This window comes from Drosophila simulans, chromosome 2L, assembly GCF_016746395.2.
Source record: "Drosophila simulans strain w501 chromosome 2L, Prin_Dsim_3.1, whole genome shotgun sequence".
Classification (NCBI taxonomy): Eukaryota; Metazoa; Arthropoda; class Insecta; order Diptera; family Drosophilidae; genus Drosophila; species Drosophila simulans.
The window spans coordinates 2,643,381-2,665,152 of NC_052520.2; the positions used below are offsets into that span (position 1 = coordinate 2,643,381).

Genomic DNA, 21,772 nt, shown 5'->3' on the forward strand with positions numbered 1-21,772 from the left:
GAATAATATGGATGTGGCAGCCACGGGGATTTTTCCGACCGGCCAACGGGGATTTACCGGGTTTCGCCCATTGTCACATGAGCGGCGATGTCAGTTGTTGATTAAATAAAAGAGTCCCCTAAAAAGTGGAATATATATATATATATATAGGATATAGTGGGAGCAAAGCTGGGCTGTAACAAAAACTAAACTGAAAAAGTTAACATTTCTCATCGATTCCCTGGGCGGTCGGAAAAGTTGGGGGCTGGAAAATGTGGAAAGTGCAGCGAATAAATAATGCAGGCCGAAATGTCAAACAGCGTTGTGCCAGGATGATTTCTGCGGAAGTCCTTGCGATGTCTATGTCTCTGCGAGCACTGCGAACTTTGCAGCATGAATAAGTCAGCTCAGCCATTGTCTGGCCGCCGGGAAAGCCGGAAAAACCCCCTGGAAAACCCCCGTGGAATATCCCCCCATGTCAGCCATGTCCTTGCAGCGTCTTCAGGACTCGTCGCCTTTGTTAAAAAGTTGTTGACGTTGATGCTCTCTACGTGTAAAAAGGTGAACAACATTTGTAGACTACTCCGATCCAACTCCAACTCGGAATCCTGACAATTGAAGTGGCATTTCGCACTCCGGCGTCATCTGTCTGCCAAGTGCCTTTTGGAGTTCGCTCACGTCACAATTATTTGCAGCAACTTGAAATTCATACCCAAGCCCCCGCCGACACCACCACCACCCCATCCCCAGCACTCTCCGAATTAATACATCAAACAGCCATCCCCATTCCCCCCTCAGACCGCAACAAAGCAAAACAAGTAATTTCCATTGGGGGTGGTGGGTGGTGGGCTTGGGTGGATTTGCTGGGTGGTGCGAACATCCCCTGCGGAGCTGCGGAAAATAAGCTGGACTGGCCCTTTTCGGGTTGAAGTTCCATTGTGTTTCATTACTGGATGCCAGTTTATTAAAAAATTTGTGAACTTAATGTCCAGCTGGAGGAGATGGCGATGCACGCTGCTGGAATTTAATAAAAACGTCAGAACCGAGAGCCCGGGGCAAGAAATCACAACCCTCCAAACTTGCAGCTAGGGGTGGAATAAAAACGTAATGCGCCACTTGGCCACTTGCGACACACGAATTTTAATTACTGCCCTACACTCTACCACAATATATATGAATATAGAGAAAAAGTTTGACCACAAATCAATAAATTATTTATTAATTTGTTGTAATGCGACTGCTTTAGAACTAATTATAATCGAGTTAGGAATAACAAACTATTTGTAAATACTTTTTTTTGAAAAGGATGTATAGTGCATAATTGTGTTGTATTGTTTGATTTACAGGGGTAGAAAAAACAAAGGGTTTGAATGGTTTGAATACCACATAAGTGAATTTGGACACTCAGAATTTTTGTCATCTCTATCTATAATTGTTTGCCAACCCCTTGCGGTAGTTTCCCTGTTCTGGTGGAGGTTTTTCTTTCCCATCTTTTCGGAGTTAACACAGAATTTCCTCCTCTGTTTTGGGGTGGTGCAACCCAGGGGGTGGCTTCCGTTTTCCGCCCTCCATCGCCCCCCTGTGATTCCCCCCTTGCAACGACCTTGCTTGTTTGCAACTGTTGCTTCTGCTGTCCGCCCCCTGTTTGCTGTGCTGCGTGGCAATGTCCTTTGTTTTTCCAATGTGTCGCATCATTAATTTCGCACAGATATTTGCCTGCATCCCACCATCGGCTCCCTTCGTCCTGCCAACGAATCACGCCTTTGTATTTGGCCGCTGTTGTTGCCATAAATTTCGATAATGTGTCAATTTATGAATGGCCAAGCCCATCCGAAGTTATCCATTCACCCGGGCAGCAGGATTTGCAGCTGTCAGCGTCTATTGATTGTTTTATTGATGGGCCCAGATTGACTTGGCCAGCGTTTTTTATGGCCTGCCAAGTGAATAGCCAGACGGGCAAGATAAACAGCCGCAATATATGGGTGAGTAAGTTGTTTTGGCTGACAGACGGCGGGCAAGTTGAAGATGTTTCATTTAGATATCACTTGAAATGAAGCGAAGAAATATATATTTATTCGACTGCCAAGGAGCATATAAAATATCATATTTATATCCTTGTTGATTCGAAACTTTTCCAATTATTTACCTATCAGGAGGGAGCACGCACATAGGAGCTCATTAGGTGGAAAACGAACTACATAGTCAGCGCATCCTGTGCCATCCTGGTTCGAGTTAAGCCAGCAGTTCGCGTAATTAGTTGGCAAAATGCTGGAGCACTTGGAAATGTACGTAAATTGTTTAATTGTTGTGCCAAAGGAACTGAATAATTTGCTCAATTTTCGTTCATTACTCGCACTGTCTTGTCTCGTCCTTGCAACTGGCTCTATTCCAATCCATTCTCCTTCGTGCTGGCTTTGCCTGGCATTTCGCATCATCATCAGCACCAGCGTCCTTGGTCGCATCTCATCTCATCTCTCGGCGTCATAAAAGGCACTTCATTTGCATAAATGAATTCTGTAAATTTTGAGTAGCACTTGACGCTGCCAAAGAGATCACAACCGACCGGATGAGGAAGGCAGTGGCCGTAGCAGTGGCGGCGTACTACTAGGAATTCCCATCTGGGAAGGCTTATCCACAAACCGCAATTCAATGCGTAGGCCAAACAAATTGATATGAATGGCCTCGTTTCGCCAGGACGAAGCCAAGGTCCTCGACTCGAGTTGACTCGACTTTCGAGTGCAATGCATCGGGCCCGTCGGTGCTTTCTATTTAATTAACATGCAAACTCCTCGAGCGTATGCGTATTCAATGTTGCCATTCAAGAGCTCACTTCATTCGCTTCTTCATTCGCATTTTTATGTGCCTTTCTCTGCCCTCAATGGGGAAATGGTTGGGGCTGGGATGAATACTAGTTGTGGGTGGGTAGCTCGCAAAAAGACAGGCAGCTTTTTTCGGTACGATCCCAGAACTGAGAAATCAGATGTGATTTAACCAAAAATCAAGAGGACTTTTAAAGCAAGTGCAGAATGAAACTAAAATGCATCTCGATAATTTAAGGACTTCCATTATTTCTCATCAATTGCACCAAGGTGTGTAATTATTTATTCAAAATTTCACACACACATACATATATATTTAGCTACACATATCCTTTTGCTGCAGGGACATTCAACTTTTATCATTATGATGCGCAAACGGCAGCAACTTTTTCGCACGGTTGTAGCCCGCAAAGCAAATTAGTTACAGTTCGCGCTGCTAAGCGATTTAGTTTGTTGATTAAACTTTTCGCATAAACGCCAGGACCTCGCCCGAGGGTCGAGCGAAAGCCCCAGTGAAAAACCCAGCCCAACTCGTGAATTAATGTAGCAATTTGGGAATTATGCGTATTATTACGCATACGACGTGGGGAACAAACTTTAATTTGGCCAAGTTTTAACTGCAGTCTTTCAATTATATATCGCATAACTCAATTAGAGCACAAATAAGCAATTATCCAATATGATGTAACGATTCGTAAACTGGTGGTAGATCATACTTTTCAGTAGGCAAATCTATATTAATTAGGCTGAGCAGTCACTTCCAAACTTATCACATATGCAAATGCCGTATGTAAACAAAACACAACGCACTCACCTGCAGGAAAAGTTTATTTTCCATTCATTTTGAAAAGTGCAATTTGGAAATTACATTTGAATAATTGAAACAACAAATGTTTGGCAGTAGAAATTTTGACATTTTAGAGACTAACGAGGTCGCTCAATTTGATGAGACAAAGCCGGATGAATAATTCATGCAAAAAATAAACTAACTGAGCCCCCAGCCTCTCCACTCAGACCACTCAGTCACATGTAAGAGCACTTGTTTTTCGGCAGATCTGGGATCCCGAGACATATGTACGTTTAATATAGCACCCAGGAGCAGGACGCAGGACGAAGGACGGCGGAGCCAGGCGCACACAATGCCCTGGCATTTTGCTCGCCAGCTGTGGGTAATTTGTAAACGTCAGAAGGCAAACATCGAGTCCTGCCGGCTATTCCCAGCTTCAGCTCCAGCTCCTGTTTCTGTTCCTGTTCCGAAGCCAGGCTGCCATGTCAGAGATCAGGGCCAACGCCACACGTCCTGAATGAATTCGCACGTGTCCGGAATGAAAGAAGTTGCCGGGCGACTGTTTCATTTTAAATACAATTTATTGTGCATGTCGGCTAGATGAAACTAAACTGAGCCACATCCCGAGCCGGGCATAATCCGCATTTGCTTCCCTGGCATTTAATATTTAATGCGGCCCCGAAATGTGGCAAAAATGCGATTAATAAAATAGGCCACAGAACATGTGTCATACTCGAACATGCCGGGTATGCGTGTCACTCGCTGAAAACTATTTCCATTTCCACTGCCATCTCCGATTCCCATCCCGATTCCTGGCCCGATCCTGGCTGTGGCTGTGGTAGGCTCCGCCAGGACTCCTGGCAGGACTCACGTCTTCGTACGTGTTCGATTCCAATATGGCGCTGTATTTTCCATATTTACCCGGCATAAATTCTTAATAATCCGCTCGAAAAGCTGCCACAATTGATAAGTGAAAAGCCAAAGAGCCAACATAAGTGGCATAGTGGCATGTGTGGAAAATTTGTATGTTCTTCTTCGAAAACTAATGCAAAATACAACCAATGTGCTGAATTCATTTTTAAATTGAATCCTCTGCAGAGAATAATATATAATTTAATTGACAAATACTGTTGTGTCACTACGGATTTTAATTTTCTAACATCAAATGGCCTTTTCAGTTACGAAGTGATTTATAAATAAAACTGTTGATTTTCTGGCGAAAAATTTAATTATGCAATAAATGAGTTGCTCGGCATTCAGCATTTAATTAAGCAAAATATGCTTCAGAAAACTCGAATCCTTAAATTCATAATGACGCCATTCCCAGACCAGAGCTCATTTCACGTTTGAAATATTTAATTTATTTTAATTGCGAGTCAACTCTTTTGATTTCTGCACTGCCATTATGAGGCAGTTGTTATTTTCGCATTTCTCCTTTTTTTTTTATATTGTAGAAGAACGCCAAGGAAGCGTTTCTCGAGGAGCTGCGACAAGTGGCAATTATGTGCTCACCCGGCCACCGAGTAGAGCACTCAAATTGCCGGCAAGGCGGGGCCAAAATGCATTTAATTTCTTAAAGGGGCGCGTAATTAGTTTGCCTCGGTGACGGGCAGGTCCTCGTCCTCCACAACGCACACATAAGCAGGTTCACCGCGGCAGCTCCTGTGGAACACCTCCTTTGGAACACTTCCAGGAGTGCCCACTAATGTGTTTCTTTGAGGTTATGCAATTACACACTTTGCAGTCAAGCAGCAAAATGACGTTTTTTATTAGCAGAAGATTCAAGGGCTTAATGGTGGCCATTACTCAAAAAATGTAAGTGAAGTAGGCCCTGCTGAAAATGTAAGAGTAACGTAAATTGATAAGCTTACTCAAGGAAAGGAGGTCGTTGTTTCTATCTCTATATACTTTTATCATAAATCAATTGCCAATGAAATAATATTATATTAACATCTCTCATATTCCATGCATCTTTGGTTGGTAGGAGCCCAATCCAGTTGTTCTACTGAAGCAATCAAAATTGTTTGCTGTGTGATTGGAATTCAGGGGATTCGATTTAACACATTTCGCATTTGTACCCCGACATGCAGTTAATGGCCATTCCTGGCATACGGCTCAAACACAGCTCGCTTCCAAGATGCAGCCGAGTGCAGAGCACACAAAATCAAGCCGAGTCCTCGCTCCAGGCGACTTGGGGTGGGAAAGTCCTGGGGCTGGTCATACCACACACCCACACACCCACACAGTGCCCCATTGTTTGGCCGGGTGTGGCTGGCATCCTCCTTGGAACCCACGCCACTTGGCACGTTCACCTTTGTGCAGATGGATGCTGTTTGGCAACATCCAGTTGAGCACCCACTTGAATGGAACTTTGTCGCCCCGCCAGCTCTCCATTTGCGGCCCGCAGGCGCTGGCAAAGATCAAGGATCAGCGAAGGAGCAGAGGCACTTCATCCGGGCTGCAACAACACGAAGGGTCCACAACAAAGGCCTGGACACTTGAACTGCGTAATCGCGCCTTTGTAGAGTACTTTGGCTCTCTCGAAATTTACATTTTTAATGCAATGACAATGCAGGTACCGCATCCAATTCCCCGTGTTAAGGAAAAGGTAACAAATCAAAATTAATACCATTAAAAGAACTAGAGTTCCGTGGTCTTATGGAAAACTAAACAAAAACCCTTTTACGAATGCGTTAAGTGGCGACCGCAAAGGGCTGATATCTACATTAAACCAACGCCCAGGTGGCAAATATCCTGTGGGGATATCCTGGCCACACCTGTCGCTGCAATCAAAGGCAAAAGTCAACGCCTAGGCTTTTGACCCCGACTTTGGACTGACAACTTAATTGTGGTCCTCGGACAAACAAGTTCTATTTTTCGCGGCGCACTTTCAACGCGCCCAATCCCAATGACAACAGCATTAATAATTCAATTTCGTGACGGAAGCGGAAACGGAAGGGGAACTGCTAACGGGACCCGCTCCCACCCGCTCTGTTGTCTCAATATTTGGCAATTACTTGGCCTAAACCTGTGGCAGGTGCATAGCACAGCCCACGCCACTTGGCTGAAAGCGATATCCCAGGCATAATCTTTAACCTCCATGTCAACTGGGTCTGTTATGACCCGACGGCAGACGCAATCTAAATTACCTCTCCCTCGGCTGGGATTGGGATTGGGCCAGGGTCTGGGCTCGGGTTCGGGGTTGGGCTCCCCCGGATGTGTCGTCACATCCTGTCACAGGGCCAAAGTGTCGTTTTAATAAGCGTTTCGCAGCCTCACCTTTGTGTGTCTGTGTGCCGGCGATGGGATGGCCTTGTTTTCATTTTTGCTAATGGCCCACAAGTTGGCCATTGTAAATCCGACCTAAGACTTACGGCTCTCCATGCCGGTGATGATGTTCTCAGCCGAGGACATTAACCTGTGTGCGGGTGGGCGGGCAGGTGTGACTGCCTCCTCTGGGACGGCCTCATAATGCATTCCGGCAAATGATCTTATTACGCTCCGGCTACAAAAGGATGTATGAATGGCCTGTGTTCCGCTCCAAAATTGCAAAATCTCAGCACTTAAGGACTAGCTATCGAACATGGCGTGCCATAGAAGAAGAAGAAGATTGTTGTTTATGCCATTCTAAGAGGCCAGCATACATGCGAATTCCACTACCCATTAGATGCTAAAGGCTGAGCACATACAGCTCAATCTGGGAGTAGGAAGCCCCAGGGGTGGATAACTGCAAATGCGTTGGGCAATTTGTAAATGTAACTAACAGATACAAATCTGCTCGGAATGCTTGGCCGGAAAAGAAGAGCGCACATAATCAAAATTAAAATAAGAATCTCATCGCTCAGCCACAGATACAGATACAGATACATTCCAGGAGATATGACACTGGGAACAAACGACCCAAACAAATTACACATTTTCCTCCGCTTTATTGTCGGCAATTTATTCGCATCTAAATTGAAATACACACCATTTACCTGCAGACAACAACGCACAGCCGCTGACTCCCGGTGACATTGACAAACTGGAGGAGCGAAATGGATGCGAAAGTGGGAGGCAGTTCGCATGGGTTTAGTTCTGGAGCAGCCAGCCAGATCGTGACATCATCTACTCCCGCTGCCCTGGAGTCACAGTTGGGGCCAAAGACGCGATTGGATGTGACGGCTTGACATCAACCAAGCCCCGAGGAAAATTCCATTAAAAATATCAATTTCGATCATCTTGTTAATTAAACCGCTGCAAAATAAAACCTACTCTGCCGGCTTACAAAAGAATCCTTATCGAGATTGGTTTTCAAAATACCCTTACAAATATTGCGTACAACAAATAACTCGAATATTTTGAACTAATAACTTGAGTTTCATTACCAACTATTTAATTAATATTTAATAATGAATTTCCTGCAATTTCTTATCAGAACAAATAACATATTTGCAAATTTAGAGAAGCAGTTAAGTGCTGGTAACAGCGTTTAAGGCAACAACGCAACTTCTGGCCCAATTGGAGTGGCCACACGTATCCTTGCTTACTATGTACCTATATATATCCACCGACTAACTTCCAGGACAAGGCTCAATTGCCGTGCGGAATGAATGGCGCTGGCTCGGCAGAGTTTTTGATTTTAATTTAGATAAAGTGCGCTATGGAAATCAGTTTCGCTGTAACTTTCCCGTTTATCCGTACTCGAATCGGGCCCAGACAACTAAACACTCCATAAATACAATAACAACAACGGCCGGGTGGTAGTGGGCGGGGCAGATCGGGGGGCGAGCTTAAGGTAAGCTGTAAATTGCACGCTTTCATGTAGATAATTAATCACCGCCAGCTCCAGTTTCGTGGGTAGCGAAACTCTTCCACTGGCCATTGAAGATTTGCTTTTGCGGCGAATGTGAATGTAAACGCGAATGTAAATGCAGTTCCATGCAAATTTATTCCCGATCTTATCCGTATAATTTTAACCCGGCTACACAATGCGAAAGCTGAAGCATTGTGTTGTCCGAGATTTATTGGCGGCGCCATTTTCGGAGGCATCCGCGGAAGTCAAATCAATTATACGCCCTGTTGGCCGCTCGTTGCACGAGAGGAAATCGAAATTATTTGATATAAATTAATGCAATTAACCATTCAGCTAAGCGCGTTGAGGGATTAGTATTTTAACAGGGATCAGCAGCTGCGGGATCAGATAAAACTGATTGATTAAAACATTTACGGAAAATGGGAGTCTTTAATTTGGTTATTTTGGCAAAGAGCATTGTTAGACCACTTACTTCGATTCAAATCTGCTCGTACTTTGACAATTTAGTTTATTCTTGTGCGAAGAAAATGCACTTATAGTAGCAAATCAAATGGAATACCCATTTATCTAAAATAAAATAAATTCATCGGGTGAAGTAAACACATTTATAAAGTATACACTCCTCTCTTGTCTCTGGCTATTGCTGGAAAACAATCAGCTCTCCAGCCAGGAGGACGAAGGCACTCGAAACTCAATCGCCGGAGCAGCTGGGACTGGGAGTGGAAATCTTGGACCTCCACACTTGGCATTGCAAATGGGAAAATATTTAAATGTAACTCAATTTCGAACGCAATATGCGCTTGGGAACCACTCACTTCGTGTCCTTCTGCCGTAATACATGATATTTTGATTTGATTTATTTATAAGTTCAATTTGTGCACATTATTTTTCCAATATTAAGCTTTGATGCGGATGCAGTCGAGGCGACTGCAGTCCGCCGGGAAATGCAAACGAAAATCAATTCAATTTGCAGTTGGCAAGCGCAAAGCGAATGCCAAATGAAGATGCCCAATACTCGTGACGATGGGTGCATAAATCCCATCAGAAAGCAGCCGCCAGTTCGGAGGAAATGGAAACATGGGCAGCAGTCTTTCACACATCGCAAAAAGTTGTGTCCTTTGCATTAGCAACCTCAAGTTCTTCTTGTCGGGCTGGAAAAGTTGCTGGAAAAATGCAGCAGACGAACAATTGCCGGCGAAAATAAAAGAGAGAGCGAGCGACTTTTCCTTTTTGCGAGCTGTTTCTTCAGTTGCTGCACATAATTACATGAAAAGAAAATTAGTGTCGAGATTCGCCTTGGGCGGCTCTTCAGGTGAAAACTTTTAATGAGCAATTTTCTCACAAATTCCCAAGTGTTGCCGCATTTAATTTTTTAATGAGAGACTTTCTTTCAGCCGCACGAAAAACCGAAAGAGAGTGGCAAAATCCGGCGGCAAGGATTTCCATTTTCATTTCGACCACTTTCCCTTTGGCTTCTCAATCAGTTTCGGCTTCATTTAGGACTCGCATATTTCTTTATCCTATGCGTAATTGGGTGGGTAAGTGGGTGTGGATTTGGAAGTGGGCATGTGTTTGGGTGTGGGTGTGGGTGGTGGTGCTCCATCTAGGTGTTTGTTTTTATTTATCGGCGGCACAGGGAGAGCTCCCTGACCCATGTTAATGGCCGATTGACACGCCACTTGGCCTTGATGGGGCTTTTAGCACGGCTCGCACTTGACTATTGCTCCCAAAAAAAAAGAGACTGCTGCTCCACACTTTCGCAGGATTAATGGTGGGGGAAAGTGCTCGTTCTCGTCCTCGTCCAGGGGATTCCCACACTCGCCCAACGAGGTGCTAAGCGAGCGTGCTGATTGCTGCCATTTTTGATAAGAAGTCCGCATTAATAATTCCCTTGCGTTGGTTCCCACCGTTTTGACCAGTTCGGTGATATATGGCTCCAACTCCAATGCCTCATTAACACCAACTACTTCACACCTCGTACGGAAGACAATTTAGGAAGTCATATACAATTATAAATAACAGCTCATAACTGGAATGCCTACCGAACTAGATATTAATAGGAAATCTTTCCTAAAACATCCCTAACTACAAAATTGAATCATAGATTCAAATCAAATCAGAGCTCAACTTCAAATTATTTTCGACAAACTGCCAAACAAATTGAAAATTCGGCCCGCCTGCACAGCCGGCTTTCTTCATTAAGCTCTGAGCCAAAGAACCAAATCCAAAGATGGCCGACTACACGGGCCTGTTCAGGTGCCACAAGGCGGTGATGATCCTAACCGAGGAGGTCGCACCCGCTCCCGCATCCTGCTGATAGGATGCATCCTGCTGGTCAGGTTTGCTGCCACATAAACAGGCAAATAAAGAGCCATTTGGTGTGCTTTCATATTCATAAATCTGCTGGCCGGCAAAGTAGTTCGACTGCCCACGTCCATAAATCGACATTTCCCAGAACCGAGTGACTTGTGGGTGGCTCCGAACCAGGCCCAAGGACTGACTGGCTCCCGACTAAATCAAGTGTCTGTTCGGTGTCAGTTTAATTGCAAACGTAAATTGGATGCTGTCATTTGCTACGTTTTCATTTGTTCGAAAGTTGCTCGGCCCTCCCGTTTCCAGATGGAATCTGTGCAGCATGGCACCCCTGGCTGTTGCCATTGACTTTTGCTGCCATCCGTTCTGACGGACACTTCTGCCAGCTGCTCCAGAATCAGAATCTCAGCTAACAGCTCGAATCTGCCCGGAATGCAAACGTTGCACAAATGCCAGTTTTGTTAATTGGACTCATTTTGGTAGCTGGCAGCTTGTGTATTTTAAATTGGCATTTGTGACATCTAGAAAAGTCGGAGGGTTTTATTCAACATACAATATTCATCGTACTACCCTGCAGTCCGAGGCCCTTAGACGACCTTTTTCGCCTCCACACTATCTTCCTTCGAGTCGCTCTTGCCGCTGTTCTTCTCGGCGAGGTCCCAGTCGTAGATGAGATCATTGGTGAACTTCAGTCTAAACAGTAAACCCAAGAAGGAGCATCTAATCATCCGATAGTCCGGTTCCTCTTCGAAGCCCAGTTGCCGGGTGTAGCAAATATAGTTGTGGAACTCGCTTGGATAGCCGGCACACAGGCTCTTCGGCGAGGTGGACATCTTCATCTCCATGATCACCTCCGCCTTCTGCAACTTGCTGCTGTGCAAGAGGCCTTGCCAGGGCAGGCAACCACGCAGAAGGTACATGAGGACGTAGCCCACCGCTTCCAAGTCATCCCGCCGGGACTGCACGACGCCGCACAGTGCATTAACGGAGGCGTAGCGGGCGGTGCCGGCCCACTTTGTGCCGCGCCTTTGGGGAACATGCCTGTTCTCATTCATGTCCCAGTACTGCTTGGACAGGCCGAAGTCGATGAGGTGGAGCCGGTGTTTGGTCAGGCCAACGCCCATCAGGAAGTTGTCCGGCTTGATGTCGCGGTGCACGAAGCGATGGAGGTGCAGGTACTCCAATCGGTCCACCATCTGGTCAGCCAGCATTAGTATAGTCTTCATGGAGAAGCGGCGATCACACATCACGAATAGCTTCTCCAACGAGTGGCCCAGCAACTCCATGACCAGCACGTCGTGCCGCCTGTTTGAGAAGAACTGGTACGTCAACGGGACTCCCATACCATGTCTCAGCAGATTGTACACCGTGGATTCGACGGGCAAGTGCGAATGGCCGGCATTTTTGCGCTCGACCTTGAGAGCTACGTGGAGTCCCGACGACAGGTGCTTGCCCTCGTAGATGTCTCCGAAGGATCCGGAGCCCAGTTTTCTAATCACGATGATGCTGTTTACGCGGAGCATGGTTTCCAGTTCGTAGTCGTCCATGTCTATTTTTGAAAAAAAAAGTGATATGGCGAAGCTTTAATGCAATCTGTCACAGTTTTAGCTCGATTAACTCGATTAACTCTTATCGATACCGACTATTGAGCAATGGGATATTCACCAACTAACTTTGCAAACAGTTCGTGAATAATAATATTTTATGACAATATATATTTTTTTATTTTCCATATGTTTCAGACTCAGGAATATATGTCAAACCAGAAAATCAGGAAATCAAAACTATCAAAATAAGTCTTGAAAAAGGCATTCAAAATGTCTGGGAAAAAATATAAATGTCGTGTATTCGATTCCCAAGATTTTAGAATAATGCAATCCGAATACGAGCAGAGGGTAAAACAACTGGAAAAAGATGTTTACGACTGTTGCCGAATGATAAACAATGGCGAAGATGTTGAAGATATCAGCACTGCATGGGAAAAGCCCAGGGAAAAGGAAAATAGAGTGTCCTGGGAGTTCGATATGCGTGATTTTCCCATTGAAAATATTTGCATTCAGCTGAAGAATAGTCACATCTATGTTCGGGCCCATCATAAGAACGTGAATATCAAGCAAAAAATTTTAATGCCCCAAAATGTGGATACATCCAAACTTGCGGCGATTCTGGCAGCCAGCGGAATACTGACCATATCAGTTCCAATTGAATCCCCCATATCTGAGAACCAGAAGATGAGGTTTTGAATATGTTTTTTTTATTTTTATTTATTATGTTATTCTATAGAAAAAGTATATTTTATTAAATCTTAATCACCGCTTTTGAAGCTATAGGGTACTGCAGGTTTTCCGGGTGTGATGGATGTAAATTAGTTGAACTGAGCGGGGTTTTGTGGCTTGGAGCTAGGTATCCAGCACATTTCAGACTCCGGCCTAGGGAATAGATTGGGACTCGGATTCATGTTCGCTCTGGGCTGGCACATGACACTGGGAACACAGGGGAATATCATAATTTGCGGAGTGGGTCGAAGAAAAGGCGATTGACTCCTGATTTGCTGTTCGGCTCGGAAGGTCTGCAATAGCTCTCGTTTCAGCTCCTCCACAATGCTTTTCGGGCAGAAGGATTCTCTCTCCAAATCGGAAACTAGCTTTGGACAACAAAGATCCCCTCGCTTCGCTGATTCTGTAATGTCTAGACCTCGCATAGCTGTGAATCTGCTTCCATATTCACCCTGGGTCTGGCAAGAATTCGTTAAATTGGGATCGTCATCGGGATAGCAAACCAGTTGCATATTATTTGGCTTGTGGCTGGTGCCTTCTTCATTATTTCCTGTGAAGCCACCACTGGAGCATCTACTTATCGAGGACTCTAAGCTTTGAGTTGATGTTATGGGTGACAAGGTCGATTTGCCAAAAGGTTTAGGATCTGTATTCCAGATCGGTGGTCTTGGAAAGCTTCGTGGATTTTGGCGCGGCCAACTACTTGTTTTTCTTGGGATTACCTCAATTTTCCTATCTTCGCCAAATTGAAAATTGTGGCTCTGGGATCTGTGGCACTCACTTCTGTAATCTTTCCTTGTGTCCTGATTTTCCCATGTGCAAAGTGATTTCGCACTGCTACCAGAACTGCACATTGACCCACTAATCATACTTTCCGAGCTATTTGTTTTCAAGACTACCTTTTTGGGCACTGATTTCTCGAGGTTGTTGTCCACCCTTTTTAGGCTCGACCTTTTGGTTATATCGCTTTGAAACAAAGTCGGTGGTCTAGAACACATTTCAGGTCTAGAATTATAGGACTTGGACTGACTGGTTAAGCTCCATTTGGTGACATGGCGATGACGTGGAGGAAGGTGCTCCGAAGAGCTACCAATACTTGCAGGCATTTCGGGTGGCTTGGAACTAGCCTCAATGCTCTTCTTTTTCAAGATATGCTCTTGCGAATGTATGGATGTTTGAATTCTTGAAGAATTGCTTTCGGAGCTGCTTTGAGTGGAGGAACAACTATTGTGGGTAAAGTGCGAGGAGGAAAACCTGACATTCTTGAATTGGTTTTCCCCACTAGCACTTTCACAAATTGTGCTTCCACTACTTTGTCTCGGTTCTAAACGAATTGCTGGCCTGGAACGGCTTGCTTTGGCTTCACCATTATTGCTTTTGTGGGATAAGCCCCGATCCTCAACGATTTTTGATGACACTATCCTCGGACTGCCCGTCAAACTCACATCAGTGGCCCGAATCGTTAGGCAGACGTTAATTTCACTTTTTCCGATGGGATCTCCACTTTTTCCCTCACTATAGAGACTGCAATTTCCACTGGACACGCGATCGAATTCCTTGTAGGAACTCTTCTTAGGCGAATCAGCAGTAGGTCTGAAATATCGACTGTTTCGTTTACTTAATCCCGGATCGTAGTGGTCATAGTCATCGTTATTTACCTTCGACCTTTGGTTGGTGGAGCTCAGAACATTGAACATGGAGTACTGGTGAAAGATCTCGTTATTATTTTCGGGCAGCTGTTTGTTGGTTCCCCTGTAAACAGTGGGATAATGGCATTCCTTCCCCCTTTTTATACAATATTTTTGGTGTTCACTTTCCTGAGAAGGAACTTCCACATTTTCCGACTCCAAAGAGTGATTACTTGCTATGGGAGAGTTTACGAAGTAATCGGGGCTAGGATTATTTACTTGAGCGCAGTTTAGGTTTCGCTGTGCTGGCTTACAATTCTTCATTAGTTTAGATTTGCTTCTGAAAATGTTCGACTTGGACAAGCATAGTTTTGACCTCTTAAAAAATCCAGATATTTTTTGCTTCATTGTTTTCCGCTTCCGACCTTTCCCAACATCATAGAGCGATGTTTGCGGCCTAAACGACTTTGGGGCAAAATTATCGCATCCCGAATGTGATCTTTTAGATATATATTCCTCTTTTTGGGGATATGTATACCTTCGATGCTTCTTTTTATACGGTATCTCGATAGTGAAAAATAAAGATGATGGGGATTGACCGTTCTCACGAATTTTATGCGGAATTTCTGAACCATCGTGTAAGTCTGTAAAGCGAACAAAGTCAACCGACTTTTTTCTATCTGGCGAAGATTTATGATGACTACGAGTTTTATAACTCTCATATTCCCCATTTGGCCTATCGTACTGTCCAACAGATTTAGTTCTTAAGTTTCTATGCGGCTCACGTGTTTCATTAATAACTTTTTTCGGGCGATATCTGTGGGGAAGTTCTTCTTTAAAGATTTTTCTATGGGTACTAGAAATAGAACGTTCTCTATGAGAATTCCCTTGCATAGTAAATCTGTCGTCTTGGCTTTTACTTGGATACTTTTCGTGTTGAGCAGGACGTGAAATATCTTTTGAAATTTTGTCATATTTTATCGGGTCTTCTCTCCGCTCTTTAACATAGTTGAAACCTTTCCTACGTGGAATTTCCTCTGGATGATTATTTTGTTTAATTCTATCGGATTTAAAATGACGAGTTTGGGCTTCTTCATAGGGGGATACCTCAACCTCATTTACTTTAGATTCCCTTTCAGGCTTAGAAATTTTAGTTGGATAGTTCGGGGATGGTGTTTTAGAGTAACTTTTGTAGTACTTAGGTTGGGGTTTCGGAAATGGTATCGGCGGTGCTTTACTGGTTTGTTTATAATCTGGGTATTCGTAGTCATGGAATTCTTCATAAGGATTTTTATAGGCATCAGTGGTCGGTTCCTCATAATAATCTCTGTAATTTTTGTAATTTTCAGGAGATTCATCATAGTCATTGTCACTCCCATATTCCGTTGAGTCCTGCGGGTAACAATTTGAAGCATAGTTGGGTGGTAAAGATCCCGATGCCTGCCTACAATTCTGTTTCATCCTATAAGAACTAGATCGTAACTGACGAGGAACAGTTCCTCTGAAGTCTCGATGATAATCCTCTTGAGTTGGATGTTCAGTAAAGGGATATCTGTAGTACCTTTTAGGTTCTCTGTGATGTCTATTTGTTGACCTTGGACTATGGGGGTAGTATTCATATCTGCCAGCCTCATATTCTTTGTAAGCTCTTGGATCTTCCTGTTGTTTTGTATAATCAGAGGTTGAGACGACTCTATGGGGTTCATCTTCCTCTAATTCATAAGGTTCATCTGGGTAATAGCTATCAAAGGTTTTCCCAGTCTCAAAGTCTGCATAGTGAATCCTTTTACTCTCATAGTAACCCGTAGAATCGGCCGATGGAGATGGGGAAACTAAGCCCATTGCGGCACGACTTCGTCCTGATTTAATTGGTCTATAATGAAAGTGACGACGTCTGTCGGAATAGGCAAAGTTATCTCTTCGCCGGCCAGAAGTTCGTGGCGTATAATTCCCATGATCAAAATTTGAATGTCCGCGAGCATAGAATTTATTGGCTGCTCCAAATGACATCACACTCTCCGTAATTGGATTGGCCAATCCGCCACCGGGAGCTCGTCCTGGATTTGCGTATATATTCGGGTTAGTGGACGATTGCCAAATGTCGTTAATCAACTCACGCTTTCCATTGCAAACGGAGGTCCTTGGCTGCGTAATCTTGTTTTGGTGGTCACGGCACACTCCGCCCAAAATATCGACATTGAAGAACATTAATGTCCGATTCCATTCATCCTCGTCCTTGGAGCTCTCCAAACGGATTAAGCTCTGATTCGTCAGCGTAAATGACATTTTCAGCAGCCACGGAACTCATGCTCCCCAGAGTCGTCATCAAATTGAACTGCAAATTTAATTCATACCGACTGTTTGTTTATGTCACTGTGTCCGATTTTTTGATACTCTTTTCAAATGCTTTAAAGGCTTAACTAAACAGTAGGATCAGATCTTAAAATCAAGGTAAACACTGCGTCCTGCGACCCATTTTATTATCCCAGCGAATTCCATTAACTTTCGCTTCCTTCGCTGTTTGCAGCTCCCGCATTTAATTGCAGTATAAATGCCTGAAATGGCAAACACAAAGGATGTGCGAACCGGGATGGAAATCTGGATGAGGTTGGAATGGTCGTCATTACTTGAAGGGTGCTAGAAAATATGTTTTTAATTGCGGAAATATTTCCATTTCACAAATAGATGCGATAATTATTCAGAATGGCGCGAATTTCCATCACATTAAAAGTGCAGACAATGGGGGATAGTAAAATGCAGCTAGCGGATAATGAAAATCGTGTTCAAGTGCGGAAATGCTGAAAATTATTTCAATGAAACACAACTAAGTGCTTTTTAAGTGCCCCCAACGGTGGCACAAACCGAACGGAAATGGACGCAGACGAGAATTGGTTGGGTGTTTGGTCGAGGGGGAGGACTTGGTGACAGGACACGCAGGACTCTTACGGCCCCCGAACTTTATAAAGTGCACTGACAAGCGACAAATGCGTGGTCTAATATGGAAGGAAAGTAAGTGAGTTATTACTTATGTTCTGGCAACTGAATGTTTTTCTGTCTTTATGAGCCAGAAGTAACTGAGAAGGCTTTCGAAACCCGACTAAAATATACTGAAGCAAACCTCATTTAAAATGGAAACCATTTTGGGTGTTAAAGGAACTGATTTCGTCATACTGGCCTCGGATACCATGGTGTCCAAGTCGGGGATGTGGCTGGATGACGGTGAGTAGGCCTCTGATAAGCAGGATAGTAATAAATTAGAAATGAGTGTAGAGGTGGAAAGGACCAATCGTATCTCGGACTGCTGCATGATATCGACCGCTGGGGACGGTGGAGACTGCCTGCAGTTCTCGGATTTCATCCAACGGAACATGGATCTTTACAAGGTAACCAACGGATACGACTTGACTGTTCGCGGAGCGGTGCACTTCATCCGGAGCCAATTGACCACCTATCGCAAGAGCAATTGCAACTACAAGGTGGCGTTGTTGGTGGGAGGATACGATTTGAGCAGCGGTCCCGAGTTGCACTACATGGATTATTTCGGAAATTCGGTTCCCGTCCGGTACGGTGGCCACGGAATCGGCATCAACTTCTGTACTCCTATTATCGAGGAGTTCTACAAGCCGGACATGGATACCCAGGCAGCCTATGATGTTATCAAAAAGTGTGTGATTGAGCTGTATAAGCGATTTGTTATCAACTTGCGCAACTTCGATTTGTTCCTGATAAACAAAGAGGGCATAACCAAGATGAATCGCATCAACCTGGAGTCCTTTAGAGGGGATTTCTTAGCTAGTCCCAAGCGAAGGATATAAAACACAAAATAATAATCCAATTCCTTTATATTTTTTGTAGCTTATCAAAGATTTATAAAATTTGAATGAAAATAATTGTATCAAGTGATATATATACACTACTTCGCTGAATGGCAATCAAAGGGTGTACATTTTCCCAAGTTTTGGCTATACCTTGGTGTCCTTGATTAGCCCTCGGTAATGATTTAATTTGCGATTTAATAACCCCTAGCTAATAGCGCAACTGACATCGAAAGGTGATATAAATGGTCGCGCTCCTTTTGAAAGTATGCCAGTGAAAGAAAAACACCAAGAATTCAAAATGAAGCTCAGCGAAACCCTGAAAATCGACTATTTCCGAGTCCAGTTGAATGCCTGGCGAATTTGTGGTGCTTTGGATCTCAGCGAGGGTAGGTACTGGAGTTGGTCGATGCTCTTGTGCATCTTGGTGTACCTGCCGACACCCATGCTACTGAGAGGAGTATACAGTTTCGAGGATCCGGTGGAAAATAATTTCAGCTTGAGCCTTACGGTCACTTCGCTGTCCAATCTCATGAAGTTCTGTATGTACGTGGCCCAACTAACGAAGATGGTCGAGGCCCAGAGTCTTATCAGTCAGCTGGATGCCCGGGTTTCTGGCGAGAGCCAGTCTGAGCGTCATAGAAATATGACCGAGCACCTGCTGCGGATGTCCAAGCTGTTCCAGATCACCTACGCTGTAGTCTTCATCATCGCTGCAGTTCCCTTCGTTTTCGAAACTGAGCTAAGCTTGCCCATGCCCATGTGGTTTCCCTTCGACTGGAAGAACTCGTTGGTGGTTTACATCGGAGCTTTGGCTTTCCAGGAGATTGGCTATGTCTTTCAAATTATGCAGTGTTTTGCAGCTGACTCGTTTCCCCCACTCGTACTCTACCTGATCTCCGAGCAATGCCAATTGCTGATCCTGAGAATCTCTGAAATCGGATATGGTTCCAAAACTCTGGAGGAGAACGAACAGGATCTGGTCAACTGCATCCGGGATCAAAACGCGCTGTACAGGTAATCCACCTATCTACCACTATGTATCTAGTTCTGATAATTTCTCTTCCTTCAGATTACTGGATGTGACCAAGAGCCTCATTTCGTATCCCATGATGGTGCAGTTTATGGTTATTGGCATTAATATCGCCATTACCTTATTTGTCCTGATATTTTACGTGGAGACCTTGTACGATCGAATCTACTACCTTTGCTTTCTCTTGGGCATCACCGTGCAGACATACCCACTGTGCTACTATGGAACCATGGTGCAGGAGAGTTTTGCTGACCTCCACTATGCGGTATTCTGCAGCAACTGGGTGGATCAGAGTGCCAGCTACCGTGGACACATGCTCATCCTGGCGGAGCGCACTAAGCGGAAGCAGCTTCTCCTCGCCGGCAACCTGGTGCCCATCCACCTGAGCACCTACGTGGCCTGTTGGAAGGGTGCCTACTCCTTCTTCACCCTGATGGCCGATCGAGATGGCCTCGGTTCTTAGTAGCCCAGTCATTTCACTCACATTCAATCAAGTAGTACCACTGAACACGAACACGAACATTTTAAAAGTAAACACATAATATTCACAATAGTGTATCACTTTAATAAAATTTGTTGTTACCATGGCGATGGAAACTATTTTGGGGATCAAGGGACCCGACTTTGTGATGCTCGCATCGGATACCATGCAGGCCAAATCGCTGGTCTTCATGAAAGATGGTAAACTTCCTCTTGTTGTATATCTGATATTAGGTACTTATATAATGCCAATAAATTTTTAGACCAATCGAAAATCCATCGACTATCAGACTTCAACATAATGGCCACGGTGGGCGATGGCGGCGATACCATCCAGTTCACGGACTTCATATCCAAAAACTTGCATCTGTACAAGATTTCCCACGGATACCATCTGAGTGCCAAGTCAGCTGCCCATTTTACCAGAAAGACACTGGCGGATTATATAAGGACCAACACCAGATACCAGGTGGCAATGCTCCTGGCAGGATACGATGCGGCTGAGGGTCCCGACCTCCACTACATCGACTCCTATGGCGCAGCTCAGTCAATCAATCACGCAGGTCACGGTTGGGGCAGCATGTTCTGTGGCAGCATTCTGCAGAGATACTGGAACTCGAAGCTCAGCCAAGAGGATGCCTACTCGCTGATGAAGAAGTGCGTCCTGGAGATCCAGAGGCGACTGATCATCAACCAGCGGAACTTCGAGGTGTATGTGGTGGACAGCAAGGGAATGCGCAAGATGGAGGCCATCAACCCAGGATCACTAAACAAGGAGTCGATTAGCCTGAGTTGGTGAAGGGGAAAACATTAAAGCCGTGCTCGGCGCAACTCGTATGCTTCATAAAGCATCCTCTAATGCCTAATAATTGTGCAGTTGGTTTTTGGCTAACTTTCACTGCAATGCTCGAACAACTTCCCAGGGATTAGTTGACGTGACCGGTTGGATTTGAGTGGCCAGTAGGAAGAGGAGGAGGTGGGCGAGTGGGTATGCTACATGCCATGGTCGACTGCCTCCGTGTATTAGCATATGTGGCCTGCTCTTGTTCTCCATGTGAGCCATCTGTCTGAATGTGTGTGGCACTGTATTTGTTTGTGCAACAATGACAGAAGCTGCACTCAAAAAGAAAAGAAGTCATTTGTACATTATAATATACTTATTATCTTATTCTCTGTTGAAAAGGCATAGTCATATAGGCAGAGTCCACTTAAATGGTATCGTTTGACGGAGAAATATTGTTAGATATGGGTATGAAAACTTGTTGCATGATTTTCCCCAGTGCATGCCTCACATACAGGAAACGTATACGGCTGCGAATCGGAAGCAGAAAAGCCAACATGTCTCTATTTCCCATTTGAACAGCAGTCCGTCAGAATGTCGTTGGTTTGGAGGAGTGAGCGGAGTCGCCAGCAAAACTCATAAAAATGAGCACAGATTGCTGCAAAAATGCACTGAATTGTTCGCTGCTTGGCAGAGGTCTGAGTTGAGGGTTTTCCGAGCTGTGCTGCCTGCATTTTCCGGGATTTCTATGCTAGTCAGCGGGTTTTGTTTGTCCGCCAGCGTGGCAGTTGCCATTGCTAATTGGCCGCACATGACAAAGTATCGCCAATTGAGTGGATCGCCCACTTGCGGTGATCGGAACCATGAAATGTCAACAGTGACAAAGAAAAGGTAGCCAACGAGTTTACCTCAAAGGTACCGGTTTCGGTGTAGTAACTAACTGGCTCCAAAAATTCCCTTTGAAGGGAATATGTATCTAAACTACGACTTAAATTACTCACTGCTTTAATGGAGAATCAATTTCGATTCTTCATTAACTTTACCGTGCATGCAGAGAGCCAATTTT

General features: G+C 44.5%; 6 protein-coding genes and 1 long non-coding RNA gene across 8 annotated transcripts; 5 read left to right on the forward strand and 2 right to left on the reverse strand.

The window, feature by feature from the left end:
* Positions 1-10,953: 10,953 nt before the first annotated feature.
* On the reverse strand, positions 10,954-12,241 carry LOC6730742 (casein kinase I). Its single transcript, XM_002077874.4, has one exon. It carries the CDS (start codon positions 12,238-12,240, stop codon positions 11,281-11,283), a length of 960 nt encoding a protein of 319 aa, XP_002077910.1. The 5' UTR covers position 12,241; the 3' UTR covers positions 10,954-11,280.
* Positions 12,242-12,458: 217 nt separating this feature from the next.
* LOC27206765 lies at positions 12,459-12,989 on the forward strand. Its single transcript, XM_016182578.3, has one exon. It carries the CDS (start codon positions 12,511-12,513, stop codon positions 12,934-12,936), a length of 426 nt encoding a protein of 141 aa, XP_016023161.1. The 5' UTR covers positions 12,459-12,510; the 3' UTR covers positions 12,937-12,989.
* LOC6730743 (E3 ubiquitin-protein ligase RBBP6) lies at positions 12,933-17,017 on the reverse strand. 2 transcript variants are annotated; one of them, XM_016179142.3, is made up of 3 exons: positions 16,715-17,017; positions 14,628-16,654; positions 14,401-14,562 (listed from the first exon to the last, which is right to left on the reverse strand). In XM_016179142.3, exons 1-3 carry the CDS (start codon positions 16,881-16,883, stop codon positions 14,551-14,553), a joined length of 2,208 nt encoding a protein of 735 aa, XP_016023163.1. In that variant the 5' UTR covers positions 16,884-17,017; the 3' UTR covers positions 14,401-14,550. The 2 variants fall into 2 exon arrangements, with proteins under 2 accessions (XP_016023162.1, XP_016023163.1); XM_016179141.3 differs by having other exon boundaries at positions 12,933-16,654; positions 16,715-17,016.
* Positions 16,863-17,417, forward strand: LOC123327257. The gene is made up of 3 exons (XR_006541865.1): positions 16,863-17,048; positions 17,125-17,204; positions 17,283-17,417. It is a non-coding gene; the product is annotated as an uncharacterized LOC123327257 (long non-coding RNA).
* Positions 17,418-17,655: 238 nt separating this feature from the next.
* Positions 17,656-18,482, forward strand: LOC6730744 (probable proteasome subunit beta type-2). Its single transcript, XM_002077876.4, has 2 exons — positions 17,656-17,816; positions 17,868-18,482. The coding sequence occupies exons 1-2, from the start codon at positions 17,726-17,728 to the stop codon at positions 18,410-18,412; spliced, it is 636 nt and encodes a 211-aa protein (XP_002077912.1). The 5' UTR covers positions 17,656-17,725; the 3' UTR covers positions 18,413-18,482.
* A 59-nt stretch (positions 18,483-18,541) lies between these two features.
* Positions 18,542-19,908, forward strand: LOC6730745 (odorant receptor 23a). The gene is made up of 2 exons (XM_002077877.4): positions 18,542-19,429; positions 19,485-19,908. Exons 1-2 carry the CDS (start codon positions 18,681-18,683, stop codon positions 19,906-19,908), a joined length of 1,173 nt encoding a protein of 390 aa, XP_002077913.2. The 5' UTR covers positions 18,542-18,680.
* A 19-nt stretch (positions 19,909-19,927) lies between these two features.
* LOC6730746 (probable proteasome subunit beta type-2) lies at positions 19,928-20,784 on the forward strand. The gene is made up of 2 exons (XM_002077878.4): positions 19,928-20,126; positions 20,189-20,784. The coding sequence occupies exons 1-2, from the start codon at positions 20,030-20,032 to the stop codon at positions 20,722-20,724; spliced, it is 633 nt and encodes a 210-aa protein (XP_002077914.2). The 5' UTR covers positions 19,928-20,029; the 3' UTR covers positions 20,725-20,784.
* The last annotated feature ends 988 nt before the right edge of the window (positions 20,785-21,772 follow it).